The 21062-nt window shown below is 43.7% G+C and overlaps 1 protein-coding gene across 4 annotated transcripts in view; it reads left to right on the top strand.

Annotated features, from left to right (window-relative positions):
* The window catches only part of LOC105938223, a 179892-nt gene that overhangs the window by 11678 nt on the left and 147152 nt on the right, over positions 1-21062 (top strand). For all 4 annotated transcript variants that reach the window (XM_036151584.1, XM_036151583.1, XM_036151582.1 and 1 more), the window contains exons 8-24: positions 37-68; positions 150-255; positions 2295-2398; positions 2484-2587; positions 4094-4166; positions 4656-4730; positions 5770-5954; positions 6039-6272; positions 6359-6542; positions 8456-8584; positions 8732-8874; positions 9504-9705; positions 14388-14861; positions 16889-17934; positions 19858-19980; positions 20067-20226; positions 20300-20408. In XM_036151584.1, the coding sequence (XP_036007477.1) occupies positions 37-68; positions 150-255; positions 2295-2398; positions 2484-2587; positions 4094-4166; positions 4656-4730; positions 5770-5954; positions 6039-6272; positions 6359-6542; positions 8456-8584; positions 8732-8874; positions 9504-9705; positions 14388-14861; positions 16889-17934; positions 19858-19980; positions 20067-20226; positions 20300-20408 (3483 nt within the window). The remainder of the gene's footprint in view (positions 1-36; positions 69-149; positions 256-2294; positions 2399-2483; positions 2588-4093; positions 4167-4655; positions 4731-5769; positions 5955-6038; positions 6273-6358; positions 6543-8455; positions 8585-8731; positions 8875-9503; positions 9706-14387; positions 14862-16888; positions 17935-19857; positions 19981-20066; positions 20227-20299; positions 20409-21062) is intronic.

Below are 21062 nucleotides of genomic sequence, written 5' to 3' on the forward strand. Positions count from 1 at the left end.
TTGTGATGTGACGCCATGTGTTGGTCTGATTGACAGGTCCAACAGTCAGCTCTCAGAGAGGAGTAAAGGTGAGCCCAAGTCGCCCGTTTTCTGCACTTTACTTTGTTTAAACGTCGCCTTAAAAAGCTTTTTGTTGTTCCTCCTTCCAGAGTGCGCTCACTTCACCGTGTGGAGCGGAGATTTGGTGAAAAACAAGCGGGTCCTCTTCCAAATCTCCCTTCGGTGCAGCTCCACTCCCTCTCTGCCCCACCAGCTGTGAGTCTGAAGCTTATTAAGTGATAAATCTGTTCATGCAGCGTTCTCGCCGCTTGTTCTCAACGTACCGACTGGGCAGAACGTTTTTCTCGCAGGGTGTCCTACCACTGCTCTGTGATTGGTCAGGCTACTGCTCTGTGATTGGTCAGGATTTGCATGGATGTCTTTAAGTTGTAACAGCGGGTGTGACTCAACACATCCGTCGACATCAACACTCCAGTTGTCCTGTTCAGCTCTGATGGTTTAGGCGGGACGAACAAAAGTTGTTCCAAAAAAGTTAAAAAAAAACAAAACTGGACTTTTTTCCGAAGTTTGAGGATGTTTCTCTTCCCATCCAGGAAGCTTTCTCAATTCAACATGTCTGGAGTAATGTGGAGCTCCAAGCTCTATAGTACTGCCCAACAAAGACCTTGTTATGGCTTAGATAGCATGCAAATTAAACCGAAACTGGTCCACACCTCTGCAATGGGGAGTCGTTTGTTTTAGGGCTGAACAATTATTCTCATTTTCAATATAATCGCAGTTTAAAAAAACGCAATTTCCAAAAACGCAATTTCCAGATCGCAGAAGTCTGCAATTTTTGGCTATTTAACAATTAGTGAATAAGACGTCCTTTAGGTGTCAGTAATATGTTTAAAGTGGGTTTGCCTCCACATGGAAGGGAAGACAGTTGCAGCAGTGAGATAATCTAATTTTATTACTTGTTTTAGAGTTTATATAATCATACACAGCATTAAGTACTGGTCAATCGGTTTAATACATAGACTTGCTTGTTGGTTGCACTTTATGTTCAACAAGGATTGATGTCCAGATCAATTAAAAGCTGTTCTCTTGAATAATATTCTGATTAATAGAAACTTGTTTTAAATAGTCATTGTTTACAAACATCTTTATTTAGAAGACTTTTTTGGTGCTTGTGGTTAATGCAGAAAAAAGTCAAAGTTGCAATTTTGGTTTAAATATATTGTAGGCAGAACGCAATCATTTCTCCTCTGAGTTTAGATGCTGCGGGTCTTTTAGCAACTAATCCGCACGGCAAGGAAACAAATTGATTTGTTGTTTTGTATATATTTAAAAAGACATGATAAATTAAACTGGGGTAAGGAAAAAAACAGCATTAAACGCAAAATTAAGATAAAAAATCGCAATTAGATTATTTTCCAAAATCATTCAACCATAGTTTGTTTACCCTAACGACTTCCCATTACTAAGGGGTGAACCGGTCTCGGTTCAATTTGCATGTTATCTGAGCCATAACAAGGCCTTTGTTGGACAGTACTATAAAGCTTGGAGCTCCACATTACTCCAGACATTTTGAATTGAGAAAGCTTTCTGGAGAGGAAGAGAAACATCTCCAAACTTCGGAAAGAAGGTCTAGTTGTTTTTGTTTTTTAACTCTTTTGACCTGGATGACTGAGAATCGTCACCAGCAGGAGAAAAGTTAGTTTTTGGCTCCAACTTTAATGGGAAACTTCGCTGCCAAACTCCTAGAAAGTCCCACCCACGGTAACTCACTTCACACCCTGCACTAGGATTGGGGAAATCTAACAAAAGCGCAGTAGCAGAGACGGCAGGAAAAGAGAACAAAATGTTTGAACCTCGTTGTTTGCAATCGCTGAAAGTTGACTGAAGGTGGAGGAGGGGCGCAGAGACGGAGCCGAGGACAGGGCAGCTGAGAGTAGAGGAGCCAATGCTGGCAGGAAATGGCTAACGATGGGCTCTGGCGCTATTTAGAAAGGCTAATAAATGTAATAAAATTCACTATGAACACCCGGTGGTGGTGTGATAACGATAAACGCTGTAAGTAAACACCGGTGGCACGATGGACCGCTCCAATCTGCCAGAGTAAACACGCCCATCCAAACTCTGACCAATCACAGAGCAGTAGCCTGACCAATCACAGAGCAGTAGCCGATCTAGGATTAGTTTGAAGTGATTTGGCAGCTTCTGATGTAGCTGTGCTCCATTTAGCTGCTCGCGTGCCCGACAGTTTGCCGCCTCGTTTCTAACTGAGCCGCTGTTTTTTTTTCCTCCGTTAGACCCGAGAAGTTGGACATCGGCTCCGTTATGAGTTTCGACGAAGTGACCAAGCTGGTTCCGCCCGGCCTGTTGTCCTTTAACCGCTACAGCAGCAGCAAAGAAGGTGAGCTCAGAGCTGCTGAGGGTTTAAATCCCCATGTCTGTGTTTGTTTTACGTGCCTATTGTGAGACATTAAATGTGTGTGTAGTTGTGACAGAGGGCCTTTACTGCAGTCTGCTGGAGGCGGTTGACAGAAATCGGTCCAAAGCTAACGTAACGGCGCTGCTGCGGGAGCTGGAGACACAACGACTGGTGAGTTCTTCTGTTAGACAATAGAGGTTCATCATTACCGTAGTTATTACTGTATTTTTCAGACTATAAGTCACACTTTTTTAAATTGGTGCGACTTATAAATCAATTTTAAATGGTAAATCATACTGACAAGCATGAACCAAGGAGTAAACATTACCGTCTATAGCCCCAAGAGGGCGCTCTAGGCTTGTGAAAACTATATGCTGCTCCTGTACCAATTAATTGAAGCATTAACTTATAGACAACAAACACTGAACACATGTTAGTATGTTGTCTCGCTGTTTCTCTCTGCATTCACGCAGCAGAGCGTTGCGTGGTGCAGCTCTAAGAGCCCAGACCGCGACAGAACGCTGTTATCGGGCTGTCCGTGAAGCTAATAACAGCTAACTCTAGCTTACAGCTCTGTTGAACACGACAGAACCCTTTTATTGGGCTTTCCGTGAGGCTAATAACAGCTAGCGCTAGCTTACAGCTCTGTTGACCGCGACAGAACCCTGTTATTGGACGTTCCGTGAAGCTGATAACAGCTAGCGCTAGCTTACAGCTCTGTTGACCGCGACAGAACCCTGTTATTGGACGTTCCGTGAAGCTAATAACAGCTAGCGCTAGCTTACAGCTCTGTTTACCACGGCAGAACGCTGTTATTGCTAATAACAGTTAGCGCTAGCTAGAGCTAGTTGTCCAGGTGGGTTAATACTTCACTGATGTCCGTGAGCTTTATGTTGCTCTCAAACATCGTGTTGCACTGTTAGCTTAGCACGTAGCACCGCTACGCTCATTGTGTAATTTCAGTGTAGGCTTGACAACTTTTAGCGTAACAGACTTTACGCTGAAATGCGCTTTCTGGGTTGGAGTTGCTAATTTACCTCATTCATCCTCCCAGGTATGTTTCATATTATTCAGCTTGTTGTGGATGCAGCTGTGTAATTTAATAAAATATCAGTTTTTAGTCTTGGATTGTGTGAAATTAATTTCTAAATAAATTTCACATATGCTTTTTTTCCTCTTTATAACACATTTTTTGATTGATGCAAGTTAAATTCTGGATCGACTTATAGTCCAAAAATACGGCTTATATTATATAGATTATTCACACTGAATAATCTATTTAAGCCTATATTTCTTATTTTTGATGATTCTGGCAGATAGTGATGTTTTTATTAATCTTATGTAATCTAATTTTCTGAAAGCACTGAGTTTTGTCTTTTTATTCTCTGAGCCAGAATCATCAAAATTAATAGAAATAAAGGCTTGAAATATTTCACTCTGTGTGTAATTAACTTATATAATGTGCTAAACCTTCTGAAACCAGTGACCAAAATTAAATCACGTTTATCACAATATTCTAATTTATTGCTGTATCACTGTTCAAAGCTTTTGTGTTACAAAACACTTACTATTAACCTGATTAGTTGATTTAAAATGCTAGAAATAAGAATGAATATGTAAAATGTTTCTGGTGATGAGAGAAGGTTATTTGTGACTTAAAAGGAGTTTTTCCTTCAGGTTCTGGTGAATCCACTCACAGATAGAGGTTTCCTCTTCCTGCTGTCCAGCGTTCAGATGGCCACACCCACAGGTACGAGAGGAAGTGATGCGATACGACGCCACGTTCAGGCATAAATAAAACCGCTGACAGATTTAGCGCTAAAATTCACCGTAGGATCGGAGAGGTTGTTTATTTATTTTAGTTTTTCTCAACACGACCTCAGTGTTGAAGAGAGAAAATGCTGTAAGCATTTTAGAGACACTGTGTGAATAGTTGCTTTATTTTGGGCTGTTTCTTGAGTCAGATCACTCTGTTTATGGTTAAATGGTTAATATAAAGGCCAGACGTCACCCAGAATAATACAAAACTAAAGAAAAAAATAATCATGTAAGATTTTATTTATTTTGACCACATCAGTGATGGCTTTTATTTTTCCTCCAGCCAATCAGGCTTTGAAAATACAAAAAGCGTAGTGAGAAAGTCATAAAAAGTCCAATTTGCCGTTTGTGGCATTAAACGAGCTGCACAGCGTTACCAGACAGACCGGCCTAGTAATGATGAACATATATGTGCTTCCAGAAAGAGAAGAGACCTGGAAGAGGAGCCTCCAGGCCTTGTTTGTTTTCCCAGAGTCCAGAGATGTGTCTGAACTGGGTGAGTGAACCGCTGTTTGGTTTTCACCTACAGGGATTACGCTGCGGCTCTACGGCTGTAAATAAAGTCCGCTTCTGCTTCTGTCCGCTGTGATAGAAATCTGTTGTTTTCTGTGCGTTTCGCTGAGGAGTTGGTTGGTTCCAGGACGCAACGATCCAAAGTGCTTACCGTGTTTATCGGACCATAAGGCGTACCAGATTATAAGGCGCATTACATATTCTTACCAAGTGTGTAATATCACTCCGCCCCTCCGATGGGGAGACCTGATGTCCCCGATTTCCGTGTCATGGAGTAAAAAAAAGTTTAGCGCAACAAGAGGTATTTACCCGGTGCCGCTGCTCTCCTGACGTAGAAGAGCTTTGCCGAACGCACCTCCCCTTACTTCATTTTTATATTAAATTAATTTACTAGGTTTATTGTTGCTAGCGCGTACTCCAGGCTGCCTTACATGAATGCACTTCTAGTTTAGACATTACAGTCAGGCAGTCTAGTAGACGGCTCAGGGGTCCTATCAGGTAGTGACACAGTGTACCGTAATGCTCCTAATATCCATTTAGAGAAGCGGTTTTGTTTCTAACCAAAGTCGTACTTACACATTTTTACAGATTTCTGAGCACTTTGTACCACATAAAATCAGTCAGTAAACACAACGTGATCATAGATAACATGCACCTTAAATTTTTGGTAAGATTTAAATATTTTAAGTGCGCCTTATAGTCTGAAAAATACAGTAAGTAGAAGGCAGCTGGACTTCTTCTGTTTGGTTTTGAAAATGTTCATAAATGAAGAGGAGAAACTTCCTGTTGCCTTCTACTGAAGCAATTCGCATTAAATATTATAATTGCTTCTGTTATGAATTTAGTGTTGGTGGGAACATTTATAAATAATGTTCTGTTTGCTTAACTATATGACCATCAGTGTTAGATAAAGAGAGGTGATGAGCTCGGCCCGTCGGTAATGAGTGGAAACCCTGCGGAGGACGCAAACGCAGAACGTTTGACTCTCCTCCTGTTTTTGTCGTGTTTTTCCTTCCCTGCAGCGTCACGGCGTTCCTCCTCCCAGGAGCGTTTGATCCCCCCCGCCTCAGCGGTGCCGCGGCTCGCCGAGTTTTTGCCGGCTTTGCACCACTCTCTGGTGAAAGCCAAGGCCAACCCTCCCCCTAACCTGTCTGCTGGTGTGGAGCTGCAGACGCAGGAATACCTGAGGGGCTCGAAAGACGGCAGCGTATGCGCCTTCGTCTCTTCAAACCGCCGTTTGTTTACAGACGCCGTCGCTGAAATGTGACACGTCTGTCACGTGTGTGTGCAGGTGCCGCGGTACGCCGTCACCGAGTACGACACCGTTCTGGACAAAGAGGCGAAGCCGTGCCCGCCCTACCGCCGGGTGAACACGGACAGCTACCTGCGCTCTTACCTGTCCAACCCCTCCGTCTACCTGCTGCCGGTGGGCCGGGCCAGGCAGGCCGTGGAGGCGCACTGTGGCCCCGAGCAGCCGCAGGAGAAAACGTCCAGGAGCGACGCCAGGGAGGCGCACGCTCAGAAGGTCAGACCTGAAAAACACGGCGCCGATGTGTAAAGATCACTTTACACGTCTCTTTGATCGTTTCCTTTTGTCTGATGGGCGAACAGATGCAGCAGCTGCTCGACCAGATTCTGGCTTCTAAGAAAAACGCGGAGACCGAGGTGAGGCGGGAGGAGGGCGACGGGTTAAAGCTGCCGGAGAGGAAGAGAAAGCTGGAGCAGAAGACGGCGGAGAGGGCGCTTAAATACTTCAAGGCATCGCTGGAAACAGGAAGGCCCGACAGGATTCCTGGTGAGCCGACGCCAAAGTCACCCGGGTTCAGGTCTTTGGTGTCAGAAACACTCCACAGATGAGTTTTCCCACCCCTGTGAGGTCCAGTTGCACTGGTTTTCCTGTTGGTTTACGGAACAAATGTAGAGAAATGAGGCAAGGCAAATTTATTTATATAGCACAATTCAGTACAGAGACAATGCAAAGTGCTTTACATGGTTAAAATATAGGAATAAAAGCAAGTAGGGATAGAATGTAGGAACATTAAAAACAGTAAAACAGTTTAACTAGAACATTCAAAGGCAATTTCAAACAAATAGGTTTTTAATCTCGATTTAAAGGGCTTTCCGCACTTTTACAGTTTTCTGGAAGTTTGTTCCAGATAAGTGGAGCATAGGAGATTAGAAAGCGATTAAACTAAAAAAGGACTGAAAAGAGACGTAATCCTTAAAGTGAGCCTTTATATTTTTCTCTCCTGTTGCACAGAAACTGGTACAGATTTGTTTTTAGGCGTGTTATCCCATTCTTCTGCACAGCCAAGTCACATCTGTGGTAAAAAAAAAAAAAACACACTACGTTCCGCTTTATTTTGTGGAACGTAGGACATTTTATATAACATCTTACATTTTGAATTGTATATATGAGACTTTCAGCTAAATCTGAACTATTCCTATTCCCACAGATCTGCTGTGATTTTCACCAGGGCAGTATAATCTGCAACTGTAGTGAATTTTAGACTAGTTAAAGGAGACGGCTACAAGTGTAACTCCTCCCCGCCAGTAGGTGGCGCACTCGCTGGTTCTCGTTCCAGACTTCAGCTGTTCTGTTTGCCAGCCGGTTGCCAGGTCCTTTTTGTTAGCGTTGGCAAACATTTAACTTCCTTGTCCAGAAGGAAAGCGCCGACCTCTGCGTAGCTTTTAAGATCCTTTGCATGCTTAAAGGAACAATAAGCAATGATGACACCTTGTGGTTCAAATCGTAACAACACATTTCTAAACGGTCCAGTTGCTGCTGTGAAACTTCACTGAAGTTTTACTCCCACGGGACAGATAAATTATGCCATATTCTGTTTTATTTCTGGTCCGCTTCTCTTACTGGCTTCCATGTCTGCAGGCTGCTGCTCTTTTGCCAAAATAAAATACCAAATGCTTTGCTTTAGGAACCCTGGGAACTCTCATACAATTGGCTCAGGAACCAGGAAGTAAACACGGGCTCCACTCTGAGCCTAAGTAGTTCTGGAGCATAGCTGTAGGTTTAAAAGGAGAAAAACGTGACTAAGGCTACGATGACAGAGAGGACTGATTGTTTTAGGGAATGTTGCTTCCATCCCAGTTAACACATGAGATCGATTTAGGTTCAGTTTACAGTAAACATCTTACTTTTTACTCCGTTATGTCGGCACCAACACTCAAAGGCTTGAACCAATGTTCATCCTCATTTTGATTCTTTTTGGTTCGCTTTAATCTGAGAAATATAACGCTGATAAGGCATTTCTCACCACTTTCACGGAGCTACTAGCAGCCTTATACCATCGTAACCAGAAGTAAATATTTATATATTTTGTACCATTCTAAATTTATAAAATGATATTATGTATATTCATTTTTCAGTAACATTAATACTTTGTACGTCTAGTGGACGTCTAGAGTTTTTATTAAAAAGTTGTAGTTATAAGCTTTAATGCTTTTCACGTCAGTTATGTATAATACACAAAATGTTTAGTTCCAAGTACAGAACTTTGAGCTCTACCTGTTAAAAAGAAAAAGAAAGAAAATTGTACCTTGTGCTTTAATTGAAAAGTCTTTTAGCCCTAAAAAGAAATGCGGTGTTATTTTTTATTACTGTTTTTACTGTTATACCATCCTCTGACATGTAGGTTTATATATTTTTGGAAGGATTTCTAACTTTGATGTTCTCTGATGTTTCGGTTCTAGTTGGAGAAATCAAAATCCCAGCATCCCACCTCTCTTTGCCGTCCATAATGGCCTCACTGGGTTTGAAGGATGTTGATCTGAGGGAAGACGGATCCGAAGCAGCAGTCAAATTCCTCAGACAGCTAAAAGGTGACAGAACCTTTTCTTACTTTTCTAGTCTTTAAGTTTTTCCTGCACCTTCCTTTCCTGTCTGGGAGCTTTTGTATTAATTAATAGATCATATAAATAGTGATGTTGACAGGATTTTAATGCCATTTCTCTGCTGTCCAACCGCAGTCCTGGTTCACGCTGCCAATCAGAACTCGTCTGAATCTCCGGAGGAAGGACCGAAGGAGTCGAGTCCGTTCGGTCGGCTGGCCATGAAGCTGGGCCTGCCCGCTCACTGCGACGTTGACCTGAGGAAGCAGGAGGAGCTGGAGGTAACGCCAGACCATTTACCAGAGAGAAATGTTGAAAAATGTGAGAAAAATTACAAGGCCGAAAACATGGTTTCCACCAACAAAAGCCTTCAGAGGCGTTCTCTGATGTTCTTTTAATGAAACAATATTAGGTAGATTGGACAACACGGAAGAAATAGCAGCATCAATGTTAACGCTTGCTTCCTCGACGAGCCGCCATTGCTATCAAAACAGTCTCACGTCACGGTCGCGTCTCCACTACGTCACATCTATGAAACTCCAGCCCTGCGTCCTGATTGGCTGGACAATAAAATTGGTTGGAGAAATCACTTTCTATGGGAGATGTCCCAGATGGATGTGAGTGAAGCTAGGAGGAGCAACATACATCTGGCGGAGTCAGGTTAAACGTGTGCAGGAAAATAATAACTTTTTTTTTTTTAGTCAATTAGGCAGCGAAAACTTTGAGGAACGAAATAAAACCGGTATTAATCGGTTACCATTATTTTTAAATAAGTGTTCCAGTTCCAGAACATAAAAAAAAATAACGTTTCCGGTTTTCGTTTTCGTTCCTTGAACCGGTTCAAAGCCCTGCTGCAAGGCGAATGTTTGATTGAGACCAGACGACAATCTGCATGTTGTTGTGTCTGCAGGAGCAGACGGCCGGCAGCGTCAGCAGTCTGGAGGGATTCAGTCCCGGTTCGCACAGCGGGGAGCAGAACCACCACGGTGGACGGGCAGCAGGAGGAGGAGGAGGAGGAGGAGGAGGAGGAAGGCTGGGGAGGAAAGCAGTGGCTAATGAAGAGCAGGAGGAGGAAGAGTGGGAAATCCCATGGGTCCTGATCCCCATAACAGGTTTGTCTGCCCGGTGAACCGTCGACACACCTGCTGGAGACGAACACCTCGGCCTCCTGAGATCCAAAACTAATAAATAATCTCTCCTGATTTACCCACTCCTTCACCCACTGAGACGCTGGTTTGTCCTCGCCGCTCACCGTTTCCTGCTTTTGCTGCTTGGTTCATTTCATTCCTGGCCTGTCGGACACAAAAAGGAGCCGCTCTCCACAGATTCATTACAATCATGCGTCAGCCTGTTCCTGCCGGGGGGGACGTGTTGCACCTGCTTTGACTACCATCTCTGTAACGTGCTCATTATAAAGTCTGCCGTGGTGTAAAGTGGTTATGTAGCCCAGGTAGGCGTTATCTTCCATCAGGAGGTTCCTCTGAGGCCCAAACTAGGATTAGAACCACGGTTGGTGAACTCGTACTGTAACACAAAGTCCTCTGAGTAATACAGTTAAATCTGTGAGAGATTGTTATTGTTTATCTCCTTGATTCATCAAGAATAGCCATTTACCAAGAGAAATAAACACATGTGCTGTGGTTGAATGTTTGAGCTGTATCACCGGTTTTAAATTAAACGACTAAATGAGGGAACGTATCGCTTAATTGATCCAGAGATGGTGACAGATGGCATTGCCATCCAGGTATCATTGTCAATAGGATATGTGCCATATGGGGACACTTTGACTTCTCTTACGAACACACAGCATCTAACAAAGGTGAGTACACCTCTCTCTCCTTTTTGGAATTCTTTTATGTCTTTTCATGGGACAACACTGAAGATGTGACCGTTTTTAAAAGCTCTTATAACCAGGCCATATAAATGAATAAATGGATGCTGAGCTTCCAGCGAACAGTGCGAGCGCGACACCTGCTCCCTGTTCCCTCCTGAGACCTCGTAACGCTAACGAGTCACATGACACCGTGGAGGGGAAATGGCTGATTGGCCACAGTCTCACTTAGGAATGCTCTTTCATTGTCAGAAGTTTAGACATTAATAGCGGTGTGTTGAGTTTTTATGATGCTGTTATACAAGCTGAGCACTAATTACTTTGCCTCTAATCAAAGGGTCAGCTCTGCAGTGTTGACTCATGAAAAGATATCAAATCTTTGCAAAAATGTGAGGGGTCTGCTTACCTTTGTGAGATACTAGATGTACATCTTGACAGAGTCGTATAGATCAGAAATCAGCTTTGTTGGCGCACAAGTCAAGTTTTTTTGTAGCACATTTCAGCAGCATAAAAACATCAAGCAGATCAAACGGTCACTGGTTGCAAGATCAGTAACAAAAGTTAAATTATGAGGTGAAAACATGAATAAACATTAAATCTGTTGGTCAGCGTTCCTGTTATTATGGCGGAAAGCAGCTCTGAACAGGAGGTTTTCAGTTTGGATTTAAATGCAAGGCAAATTTATTTATTATAGCACATTTCAGGACAGAGACGAGGCAAAGCACTTTACATGATTAAAATATATGAAAATAAAACAGAACTAGAAAAATTTGCATTTCCTGCGAAAATGCACTGTGAATGCAGTAAGCTGAATGATTTGACTTTGAAGAAGAGAAAAAATAGCTGAAAACCATTGAAGAAGTTGAAAAAGTTGAAGAATTTGAAAAAGTTGAAGAATTTGAACATGAAAGAACAATAGCTGAATGATTAGAAGAAGAAATAAACTGAGGGAATGGCACCAAACATCTCCTAACTCATTCTGAACACTGAATCATTTAACAAAGCAGAAGTAGAATTTCAAACTTGAATATACTGTAGCCATATGTGGGCCTGCATTTCTAGGAGTATAAGGGGTTTTGCCCCCCATTGAAAACTATTGGATGTTTGACACCTCATAGCTTGGAGATGCTTTATGCGACGTAGGCCAAATTTCTTGTGGAGCTTTCTCTCTAAAGGAAGTACAGACTCTGTGAAGCAGAAGTTTGTACGAGCTGTCAGAGCTACTTCCGGTTAGCAACATGCTAACAGTTAGCCGCTAACATGGTTGTGTTCAGTATCACCGGGTGATGGTACTCTGTTAGTTTGGTCCAAATCCTGTACTGGGAAGTGCCTCAAAAATGGGTGCCAATACTTAATGTCACCAAAGGTCACCAAAGTTTATGTGTGAGATTGGCCTCCTTTAGCAACTCAGCATCACCACATCTGGGCCCAGAACTCAACATTTGACCAAAATGGTGTAAAGCGCCATTTCCCACAGGTGGGTGGCGCTGTATTGGCCAATTGGGTCGTGTCTGGGCATCATGCCAGGTCGTGTTGGAAAAAAAGGCCCTATAGGAAAGCATGTGAAATCCAAAATGGCACAGAAAAGTGACACATGGCTGATAATCACACGAAAATTTTAAAATGTTAAGAGGAAGTGACGAATTTCAGATTCCTACATTAATCACAGCCACTTCAGTGGGTGTCGAAAGTTGCCATTTTATCCCAATGGAGCCTGTCCCTCTGGTAAGCAGAGTTCCGTCGTCATGGAAACTCACTCACACCTGCAGCGGGCCATTCTACCGAAGTGCAGAGACTTTGCTCAGACTCTGCCTTATTGGAATAGAATGGAATACTTTGCTTCAAATAACGCTCCATATCTCCTTATCCGTAAATGGTAAAGACGTAATTTTTTCTGCGTTTATTTGTAACGGATAGGGGAAAAAAACTTGCTATCGGTTTTTGCTGGAAATATTTTAATAAAGGCGTAAAAAATTATGATATAAAGGGGATTTTTAAGGAATTTCAAAAATCCTCTAAAAACGGCCCCGAACAAATCGCTCTAGCTGAAAAAGTATAAGAGATATCAAAATAATTATTTCACTGTGAGTATCAGCAGGCTTTTGAGGACTATGTTGCTCATTTTTATGTTTGTACAAAAATCGGTGTAGGCACGAGTTCCTTCAACTCCTTTTTTTAAAAGGAGTTGAAGGAACTCAGAGGTTTTTTTTGCTGATTTCCAGTTTTCTGGGAGTTTGTTCCAGAAAAGTGGAGCATAGGAACTAAATGCTGCTTCTCCATGTCTGGTTCTGGTTCTGGTTCTGCAGAGCAGGCTGGAGCCAGAAGACCTGAGTGGTCTGGAGGGTTGATGCCCTGATAACAAGTCTGTGATGGATTTAGGTGTTAATTCCGGGATTTATAGACTAACAGAAGGATTTTAAAGTCTATTCTCTGAGATCCAGGGAGCCATGGAAGGACTTCAGAACCGGGTCCATGTTCTCTACGTTCTTAGTCTTAGTGAGGACTTCAGAACCGGGTCCATGTTCTCTACGTTCTTAGTCTTAGTGAGGACTTCAGAACCAGGTCCATGTTCTCTACGTTCTTAGTCTTAGTGAGGACTTCAGAACTTATAAATTATGAGGCTATTTAAACCAAAACTTTTTATGGGTGTCCTTTTAACATTTTTTAAGGGACACCCTGCAGCCAATCAGAAATGAGTATTCACCCAGACCACGGTATAATCCTGGTTAACGTTCTCCAGGTGGTAGAAGCCTGACTTATTAATTCTTTGTGTCTTTGAAGGTTCATGTCTGAGTAGAGCTGAGTATCATCTGCATAATTATGATGGCTTATCTTGTTTCGTATAACCTCAGCTAGAGGGAGCATATAAATATTGAATAGAAGGGGTCACAGGATTGAACGTTGTGACTTTTGTCCGCTCTGATGAGAAATTACCTATTTACTCAAAGAAGTTCCTGTTCTGTACCAGAGAGTCCGACCCAGCTCTCCAGCCTGCTCTATATATCACAAAATAGGAATTTGACTTCAGTTTCACACGCTCAGACATTACCTTTAGATATATAACATTTACAGGCAATAAAATAAATGATAAAAAAAGAAATATTTTTCACGTATTTGTGATTCCCACTCCGGCCCTGGTGGGAAAATAACCTATGTTTATAAATAACAGGTAGGTGCGTTAACTGGCTAAACCGTACGGCACTGTCGGCTCCGGGGGAAACGTCGCTGCACAGTTCTGCTAAAGATCGAGGTCGATTTTAATTATACAGCAGATAATAATAAATAAGCGAAGGTTTATTTGTAAAAGCTTGATATTTTTACCCTTAAATAAAGCGTCATTCAGTGACGTCTGCCTTCAGTTTGAGATCCACACGTAAGAAAAGCCTGCAGAATAAAAAGATTACATAAAGATTAACATCTATTAATATCCATCTGTCACTATCAAACGAAATGGTGTGAATGTTTTTCAAAAAAAGACTTTTGAGCTTTTTTCTGCCCTAATGTCACATCTGGTGATTTATGTGTAGAGGGAACATCCTGGGTAATGATGTTTAAGGGAGAATTTAGCATTTTTCCCCGTGAAAAATCAAAGTTGTCATATTTGAATCGCGTGTGATGACTACGTTCACTGCAAAAAGAGAACTAAAAATAAATACAATTTTCTTGAAATTAATGTATTTGCCCTGTATTTCTACCCCTAAAATAGGATAATTAGATATATTGCACTTGAAATAAGATTATAGATGAATTTTTCCTATTTTAAGTGCAAAAATCTTATTCCATTGGCAAATAATCTCATTTACCCGCTCAAATCAAGGGCAAATACATTCATTTTAAGAAAATTGTACTTATTTTTTGTTCTCTTTTTGCAATGTTGTCTCCAGGGGTCTGGGTGCGGCGGTGTGGGGGGCAGGGCCGCGTTTAAAGCTGCAATCAGAAACCTGTGATCCGTTCTCTCCGCAGGTCTTTGTTCACAGAGATACTCGCAGGGGGACCGGAACATCCCGCAGGACCCTCGTTTCCATCGCCTCGACTCGGCAACCGCCATCACAACAGCGGCCAAGTCATGCGGGAGGAGCCCCGCTTCGTCCCCCGAGCGGAGCCCCCCTCCGTCCTACCCGTCCCCCGAGGCCAGCCCCCCTCCCTCCCCCTTCCGGTGCTCATCGCCCGTCCCCAGCCCGCCCAACTCTCTGTCTCAGTGCCCGTCTCCTGAGCCCAGCCTGCCGCCGTCGCCGTCTCAGTGCCCGTCCCCGGAGCCCAGCCCCCCTTCGTCCCCCTTCCTCTGCCCGTCGCCACAACCCAGCAGCCCCCCTTCCCCTGCCCAGTCCTCGTCACCCGAGACCCGGCCGCTCCAGTCTGCCTCCCAGTGCCGGGCCCTGGCTAACGACCTCCAGCCGGTTAACGAGCCGCAGCGCTTTGTCCCGGAGGAGCTTCCAGGTAAACTGAGACGGTCTCAGCTGCTCATCAGTCTGATAGTTTTTAGGCTTTAACTTTCCCTTCAGGTTGGCTTTTGTCTACAAGCTCCCAACGTCAGAGCAGAACCGTTTGGTTTTTACTCAAACCTTCAGAAAGCAAATTAATCACTTTACATAACCAGGCCAGATCTGTGTCATAAATCAGCATCGATCAGATAATTTTAATTGTTTACCTCACGGGTGTCCAAAGTGTGACCCGGGGGGCCGTTTGCACCCCTTATTTTTATTTTGCATGATATAACCATGGTCCTCTAAAAAAGGGCTTTTTTCCTTATGCTTTTATGGCAAAATTATTACTAATTAAAATGTTCCTACACTGCAAAAAGGGAACTAAAAGCAACATGTTCTTGAAATGAGCAGCTTTGCCCTTAATTTGAGCAGCCACATAGTAAATTTGTCAAATGTACTCAATTTTAAGAGCTTTTTTATTTTGATAAAAAATAAACTCAGAAACAGACAAATGTCTGTTTCTGAGTAAATCTTCTTCAGTTTGAGTAAATTTTACTGACAGATTTACTGCGCAAATAAGATGATCTGCCAGTGGAATGAGTATTTCTACTCCTAAAATAAGATTAATTAAACTGCTCTTGAAATAAGAAGATGGGGATGAGTTGTTTCTATTTTAAGAGCAAAAATCTTATTCCATTGGCAGTTTATTTAAACTTGCAGCTAAAATCAAGGACAAATGCACTCATTTCAGGAATTTTTTACTTACTTTTAGTTCTTTTAGTACTTTTAGGAGCAGATCTATCCGCCAACTTTTACCCTTTACATCACTGCTTTTAATGGATTTATTAAACTCTGCTGACAATAGACTCCATTTTTTTTCTAGGCCAGGAAATCAGAAGCAACAAAACTACAAAGAAAATTAACCACTTTATCCATTTAATTAAAATATTGTATCCTTGCTTTTAATGCTGAGCAGGTAAAAAATATCCCAAAAATAGTTTATTTTTATTAAAAAACAACAACATATTTTTGTAATTCCCGTGAGTAATTCAACTTGACGGTTTTGGCCCCTGTGACTTTGGACACATCCTGGTTTACCTGAATCCCACCTGTCGCCCAGCATGGAGCGGGCTGTGAAAGTATTCCCGCTGCTTAAACTTTTCCACGTGTCGTTACGTTACACGTTTCAAAGTGTTTTATCGGGACTTTACGTGACGTGGAGGTTGTTGATGACGAGGCCCCGCCCTGTAGCTCTTAGTGACGCCATTTTAGGGAAATCCTAAGATTTTTCTCAGTATTTTACCTCGCTAAGATAAAAGTTATTCACAAAGCATCCAAGGCCTGAAGAAAACTCCTAAAGCAGGCTGCAAATGTACTGCTTGTCTGATGGAGACGGAAACGTTTTATTTTTATTGGGGTAAAATGGATTTGAACAGGTTGTGATCTTCCAACAGAAAACGTTGGGTACAACGTAATTTATTAATCTTTCAATAACCACACTTTTTACATTCTATTTAATTTCATAGTAAATACGACCACATCTGTCTGAGGACTTTAACTTGGATGCAAACTTTTGTGCATCCAAAGGTGTTTTTTTTTAAATCACTTCTAAAAATTAGTTGAAAACATAGCAAGTTTTTTCAGAGAGATAGCGGCCTAAACCCTGCTCTCATATTGCTTGACCACAAATAATTATTTGTATCAATTGAGTCTGATATAATTTGCTTTTAATGAAGCAAATGTACAAAACCCGTTTTTAACTACAGTGATTTGGCATAATTTTACTTCAGAAGATCTGAATAATTTGTCTAATCAAAATTATCATATAAAAAACATTCACAACATGATTTTTGGGTTATTTGTCATTGTCGTTATTTTTTGGCCCTCAAGTACTTTTGACTTGAGAATTTCGGCGCATGCGCCAAAAAGTTTGGACTACCCTGTCCTAACCTGACAAAATGTTAGTAGTAGAGAGGTCTCCCAGGAGCGCCTGATCTCCAGACGTCGCTGCGATTGTCCAACGTTGTCTGTTGCCCTCAGGGATCCACGACGAAGCGGACGCAAAGCTTCAGAGGACAGAAGAGCCGTCGGTTCCCACGGCGATGGATCCCTTCACGCCTCCGTCCCCGGCTCTGCCGTGTCGACCTTCGCCGTCCCGGTGCGAAGCGCAGCAGGCAGGAGGAGAAGCGGAGAAGGTGGCGGTTGAACAGGAAACTGAGGAGGCGGAGGACTGTGAGCGATGCGAGGAGCAGCAGGAGGCTGAAGCGGTTGAGCAGAAACCGATGAGAGACGTGGAGGAAGCAGACGGAGCCCCGCTGAGATCCGCTGACGTCGACAGAGTCGTGGACAAACATCTGGAGGAGTTTTCCTCTGACGTAAAGCTCCTCCTGCGCGGCGAAGGCGTCAGCTACGGCGTCCCTCGGCTCTCGCTCTCGCCTTCCTCGGCGCCGGCTCCCCAGCAGCTGCTGCCGTACGCCTCGCTGGCTCAGTTCTCGCCGTACGTCTCCTTTTACAACCCCTGCCCCCCGGTCGGCGACTACGTCACTTCGCTGCAGGACGGCATCGCCGGCATGCTGGCGGAGCTCGATGAGCGCCGCTCGGCCGGGGCTCCTGTGGACGCCTCGCTGGCCAACACGGTCAGTGACTTTGTGGCCAGCGTCAGAGCGGGCCAGGCGCCGGCAGGTAGAGCCGACGAGGCCCAGCTGCCGGACTCCACGGACTGGAGGAACGCCCCGTCTCCTCGCCGCTCTGCCTGCGGCTCCGCTGTGGGACCTCAGGACAACGTGGCGGTGAGGACGGCTGCTGAAGACGACGGTGGTCTGACGGACCCACACGGCACCGTGGCCGTCCCAGGACTGGGCTGCCATCCGGAGACGGGCCAGCTGCCCGTCGTTTCTCCCGGCCCCGCCCTGGAGCCCGGCGCAGCGCCCGTCCCGTCAACGACGCACATAAACTCTGTGATCGACCAGCTGGAGCCCAACGTGTTAAACAACCTGGTGGAGATCATTAAAGACATCAAGAGGAAGTCCCCGCAGTTCTACGTCCACTGCACAGAGCCAGGAGACCAGGTCTACGAGGAGGTCAAGGTAAGGCGGCGCGCTGGTCAGTGATTTCATTTAAACGCCTGGGAACCTGTGTCAGAAAGCTGGTTAGTGGATAATCAGAGTAGTTTCTGGGGTAAATTCCTGCATTCCCTGGCTTTTCTGTTTCAGAAAGCTCAGAAGCTTTTAGCCAGAGTCACATTATGACAACAGATTACTCTGTGAAACGACCCTGCTACCAAGCAGGGCTGTTTGGGCAAACTCTGAGTTTTTCCTACTTTTTAGCTGAGATCTGAACAAGGAAGTGTCTGGAAGGCGTTTCCTTCTCCAGACGAGCCTGAATGCTGCAGAGCAGAAATCTCTCAGGAGAGGCTGATCAGACCACGATTAAATGTCTTATAGTCTCTGGTTTCATATTATTCTCAGCGGCACATCGCTTTTCTAAAGGAGGGAACGCGTCGGTTAGGTTAGCTTTTCATTTTAATCAGTCACAAAATTTACACTAGAAGCATAATACAGGTTTACACTCCTGTTTGACAGGAAAACAACATCCTGGGTCAAAGTTGTTGACGCTGCTGATTGATGGGCTGAGCTCTCTGCCTTTCCTCTCGCAACAGTTCGTCAACCAGAGGAAGGAATGATGATCTTTTCTTTGGCGATGGTTCTGCAGTGCAGAAACACGCAGCTGTGGAACGTACGCTGCAGCGTCTGGTGTAAATTTACGCTTTTTAAAAGCGCGCCTGTAATGTTAGGCCTATTTTACGCCCCCCGTGTATTTCCTCCTTAGCACAACGAGGGAACGCTCTCAGTTCTGAACGATTTCTTTGTGCTGCTCTTTGTTTTCATGCCAACGGCAGCTTTCTAATAATGTAGGAGACGCAGGAAATCTTTCAGAGGCAGCTGGGTGTCATTAATGTTACTGTGGCACTCAGTTATAATTGAGTTTAAAGGTGTTCCAGAGTCAGAAACCCTCAGCATTAATAAAAGAAATGCAACAAATGTTCTGTAACAAATGTTGTGACTTCAGCTCTAATTTAACACCACCAGGGCTGCGGCACATTTATTAAATAACGCCACCTTTCCTTCAACTTAAAATGTGAACATAGCCTATATGATTAATATAAAGTGAGGTTGGCACACATTATACACAATAAACCAGCATCAAAAAGGACGAGTGAAGCTAATTCTGGCAAAAAGATGAATGAGTTATTAGTTATTTCAATAACTCACATCATTGACAATTGACAATTGTTGATTATAGTCAATTAATGCTTCAGTTGGTTAAGGTTAATAATAAGAATCACTCTTAACTGGACCTGATTCTCTGCTGTTAACTCACCTTTTCAGCAGCAGCAGCTGTTTCTTTCTGTTGATTATGATTTAATATTCTCCACATGCCTTCATTAAAGATTTCTATTTCCACTCGCAGGGAATGCAACTTTCAGGCTTCTTATTTCCTGCCGTCTCCATGAGGAATCTCGTTATCTGTGATCCATTGATGAGGGCTTTATGAGGGCTCACGGTTGCACTGCAAAAATGGAACTAAAATTAAGTAAAATATTCTTGAAATGAGTGTAATTGTCCTTGATTTGAGCAGCTAAATAACATGATCTGCCAATGGAATTAGTGTTTTAACCCCTAAAATAAGATACATAGATCTATTCACATGAAATAAGTTGATGGAGATGAGTTGTTCCTATTTTAAGAGCAAAAATCTTATTCCATTGGCAGATTGTTATTTACCTGCTCAAGTCAAGGCAAATACACTCATTTCAAGACAATTTTTACTTACTTTTACTTTCCTTTTTGCAGTGTGATCGTACGCTGAGTTTAGTTACCTGACTGAAATCACCTGTTCTGAAACCGAACAGGCGGACTATGAGTAGCAGCTTTCTGCTCGGCGTAGATCGGCCGTTCTTTCTGATACGGAGCGCCGTACGATAAGCTGCGGTGTTGTTAAATCTGCAGGAACATCTGCTGAACCTGGGCAACGTGCATCAGAGTCCTGTGGACTTCCTACACCAGGACAACACGGACAACGGGCTGCTGGTCATCATTAAGAATAAAGACATAGCCGCGCACATTCATCAGGTACGTTCCTGGTCCGACTCTGGTTCCTCCCGTCGTGCTGAGGCGACGGAGACGAAGTAACGGCGTGTGCTTGGTGTCCACGGCAGATCCCAGGCCTCATGTCTTTGAAGAGACACTCCTCTGTGGTGTTTGTGGGCGTCGACTCGCTGGACGACATCAAAAACAACAGCTGCATCGAGCTGTTTGTCTCCGGGGGCTGCATTGTCTCCGATGAGCTGGTCCTCAACCCGGACGTCATCACTCACGGTACGTTGGGGGGGCGGGGGGGGGGGGCGCGGTCGGCTGTTTCCGTGTGCTGAGCTGATGTGTCGCCCTGCAGATCGCCTCGCTGCCCTGCTGAAGCTCCTGGAGGAGCACAGTTCTCCGGAGAGCCTGTGGAGGTGGAAGATTCACTGCAGAACCCACAAAAGGCTGAAGGAACAAGCCAGGTGCGTCACCGTTCTGACGCTTCTAGACTTATTCACTCCAGAGCCCCGTTTACACTAACCTCGTTAAACCGATCCGTGCCGAGCCCGGACCGAGACTGGATCAGTTAACCGTGCTGAGTTTGGTTCTGACGACCGTTTACACATCGCGCTAGCACGGTTCATCGCCTCCTAGTGACGATCTGCGGTACTAGGCAAGGCAAATTTATTTATATAGCACAATTCAGTACAAAGACAATGCAAAGTGCTTTACATGATTAAAATATAGCAGAATAAAAGCAAGTAGGAATAAAATGTAGATAGAAGATAGAACATAAAAAGAAAAAAAAAACACTAGTGGTGTTTTAGTTAACTAGAACAGTTGAAGGCAACCCTAAAAAATTTGTTTTTAATGTTGATTTAAAGGTTACTACTGCTCTCTAGGATTGAAGGAGAGACTCAAGCAAATACAAATGGCGGCGCCCGTAACATTCAGGAAGTTATGGTTGGTTATAATTGCTTTTTGCGGAGAGTCAGGCGAAGAAGGCAACTTTTGGTGAATTTACTTGACAAAGTCGGCTTTTGGGACGTGGATAAGACAAACGAACGTCTAATCAGGATTTACAGACGCAGGAAACAACGACAGACGTTGAGGTTCATCACACTGCTAAACAGAAT

Source organism: Fundulus heteroclitus, chromosome 20 (genome assembly GCF_011125445.2).
Source record: "Fundulus heteroclitus isolate FHET01 chromosome 20, MU-UCD_Fhet_4.1, whole genome shotgun sequence".
Lineage (NCBI taxonomy): Eukaryota > Metazoa > Chordata > Actinopteri > Cyprinodontiformes > Fundulidae > Fundulus > Fundulus heteroclitus.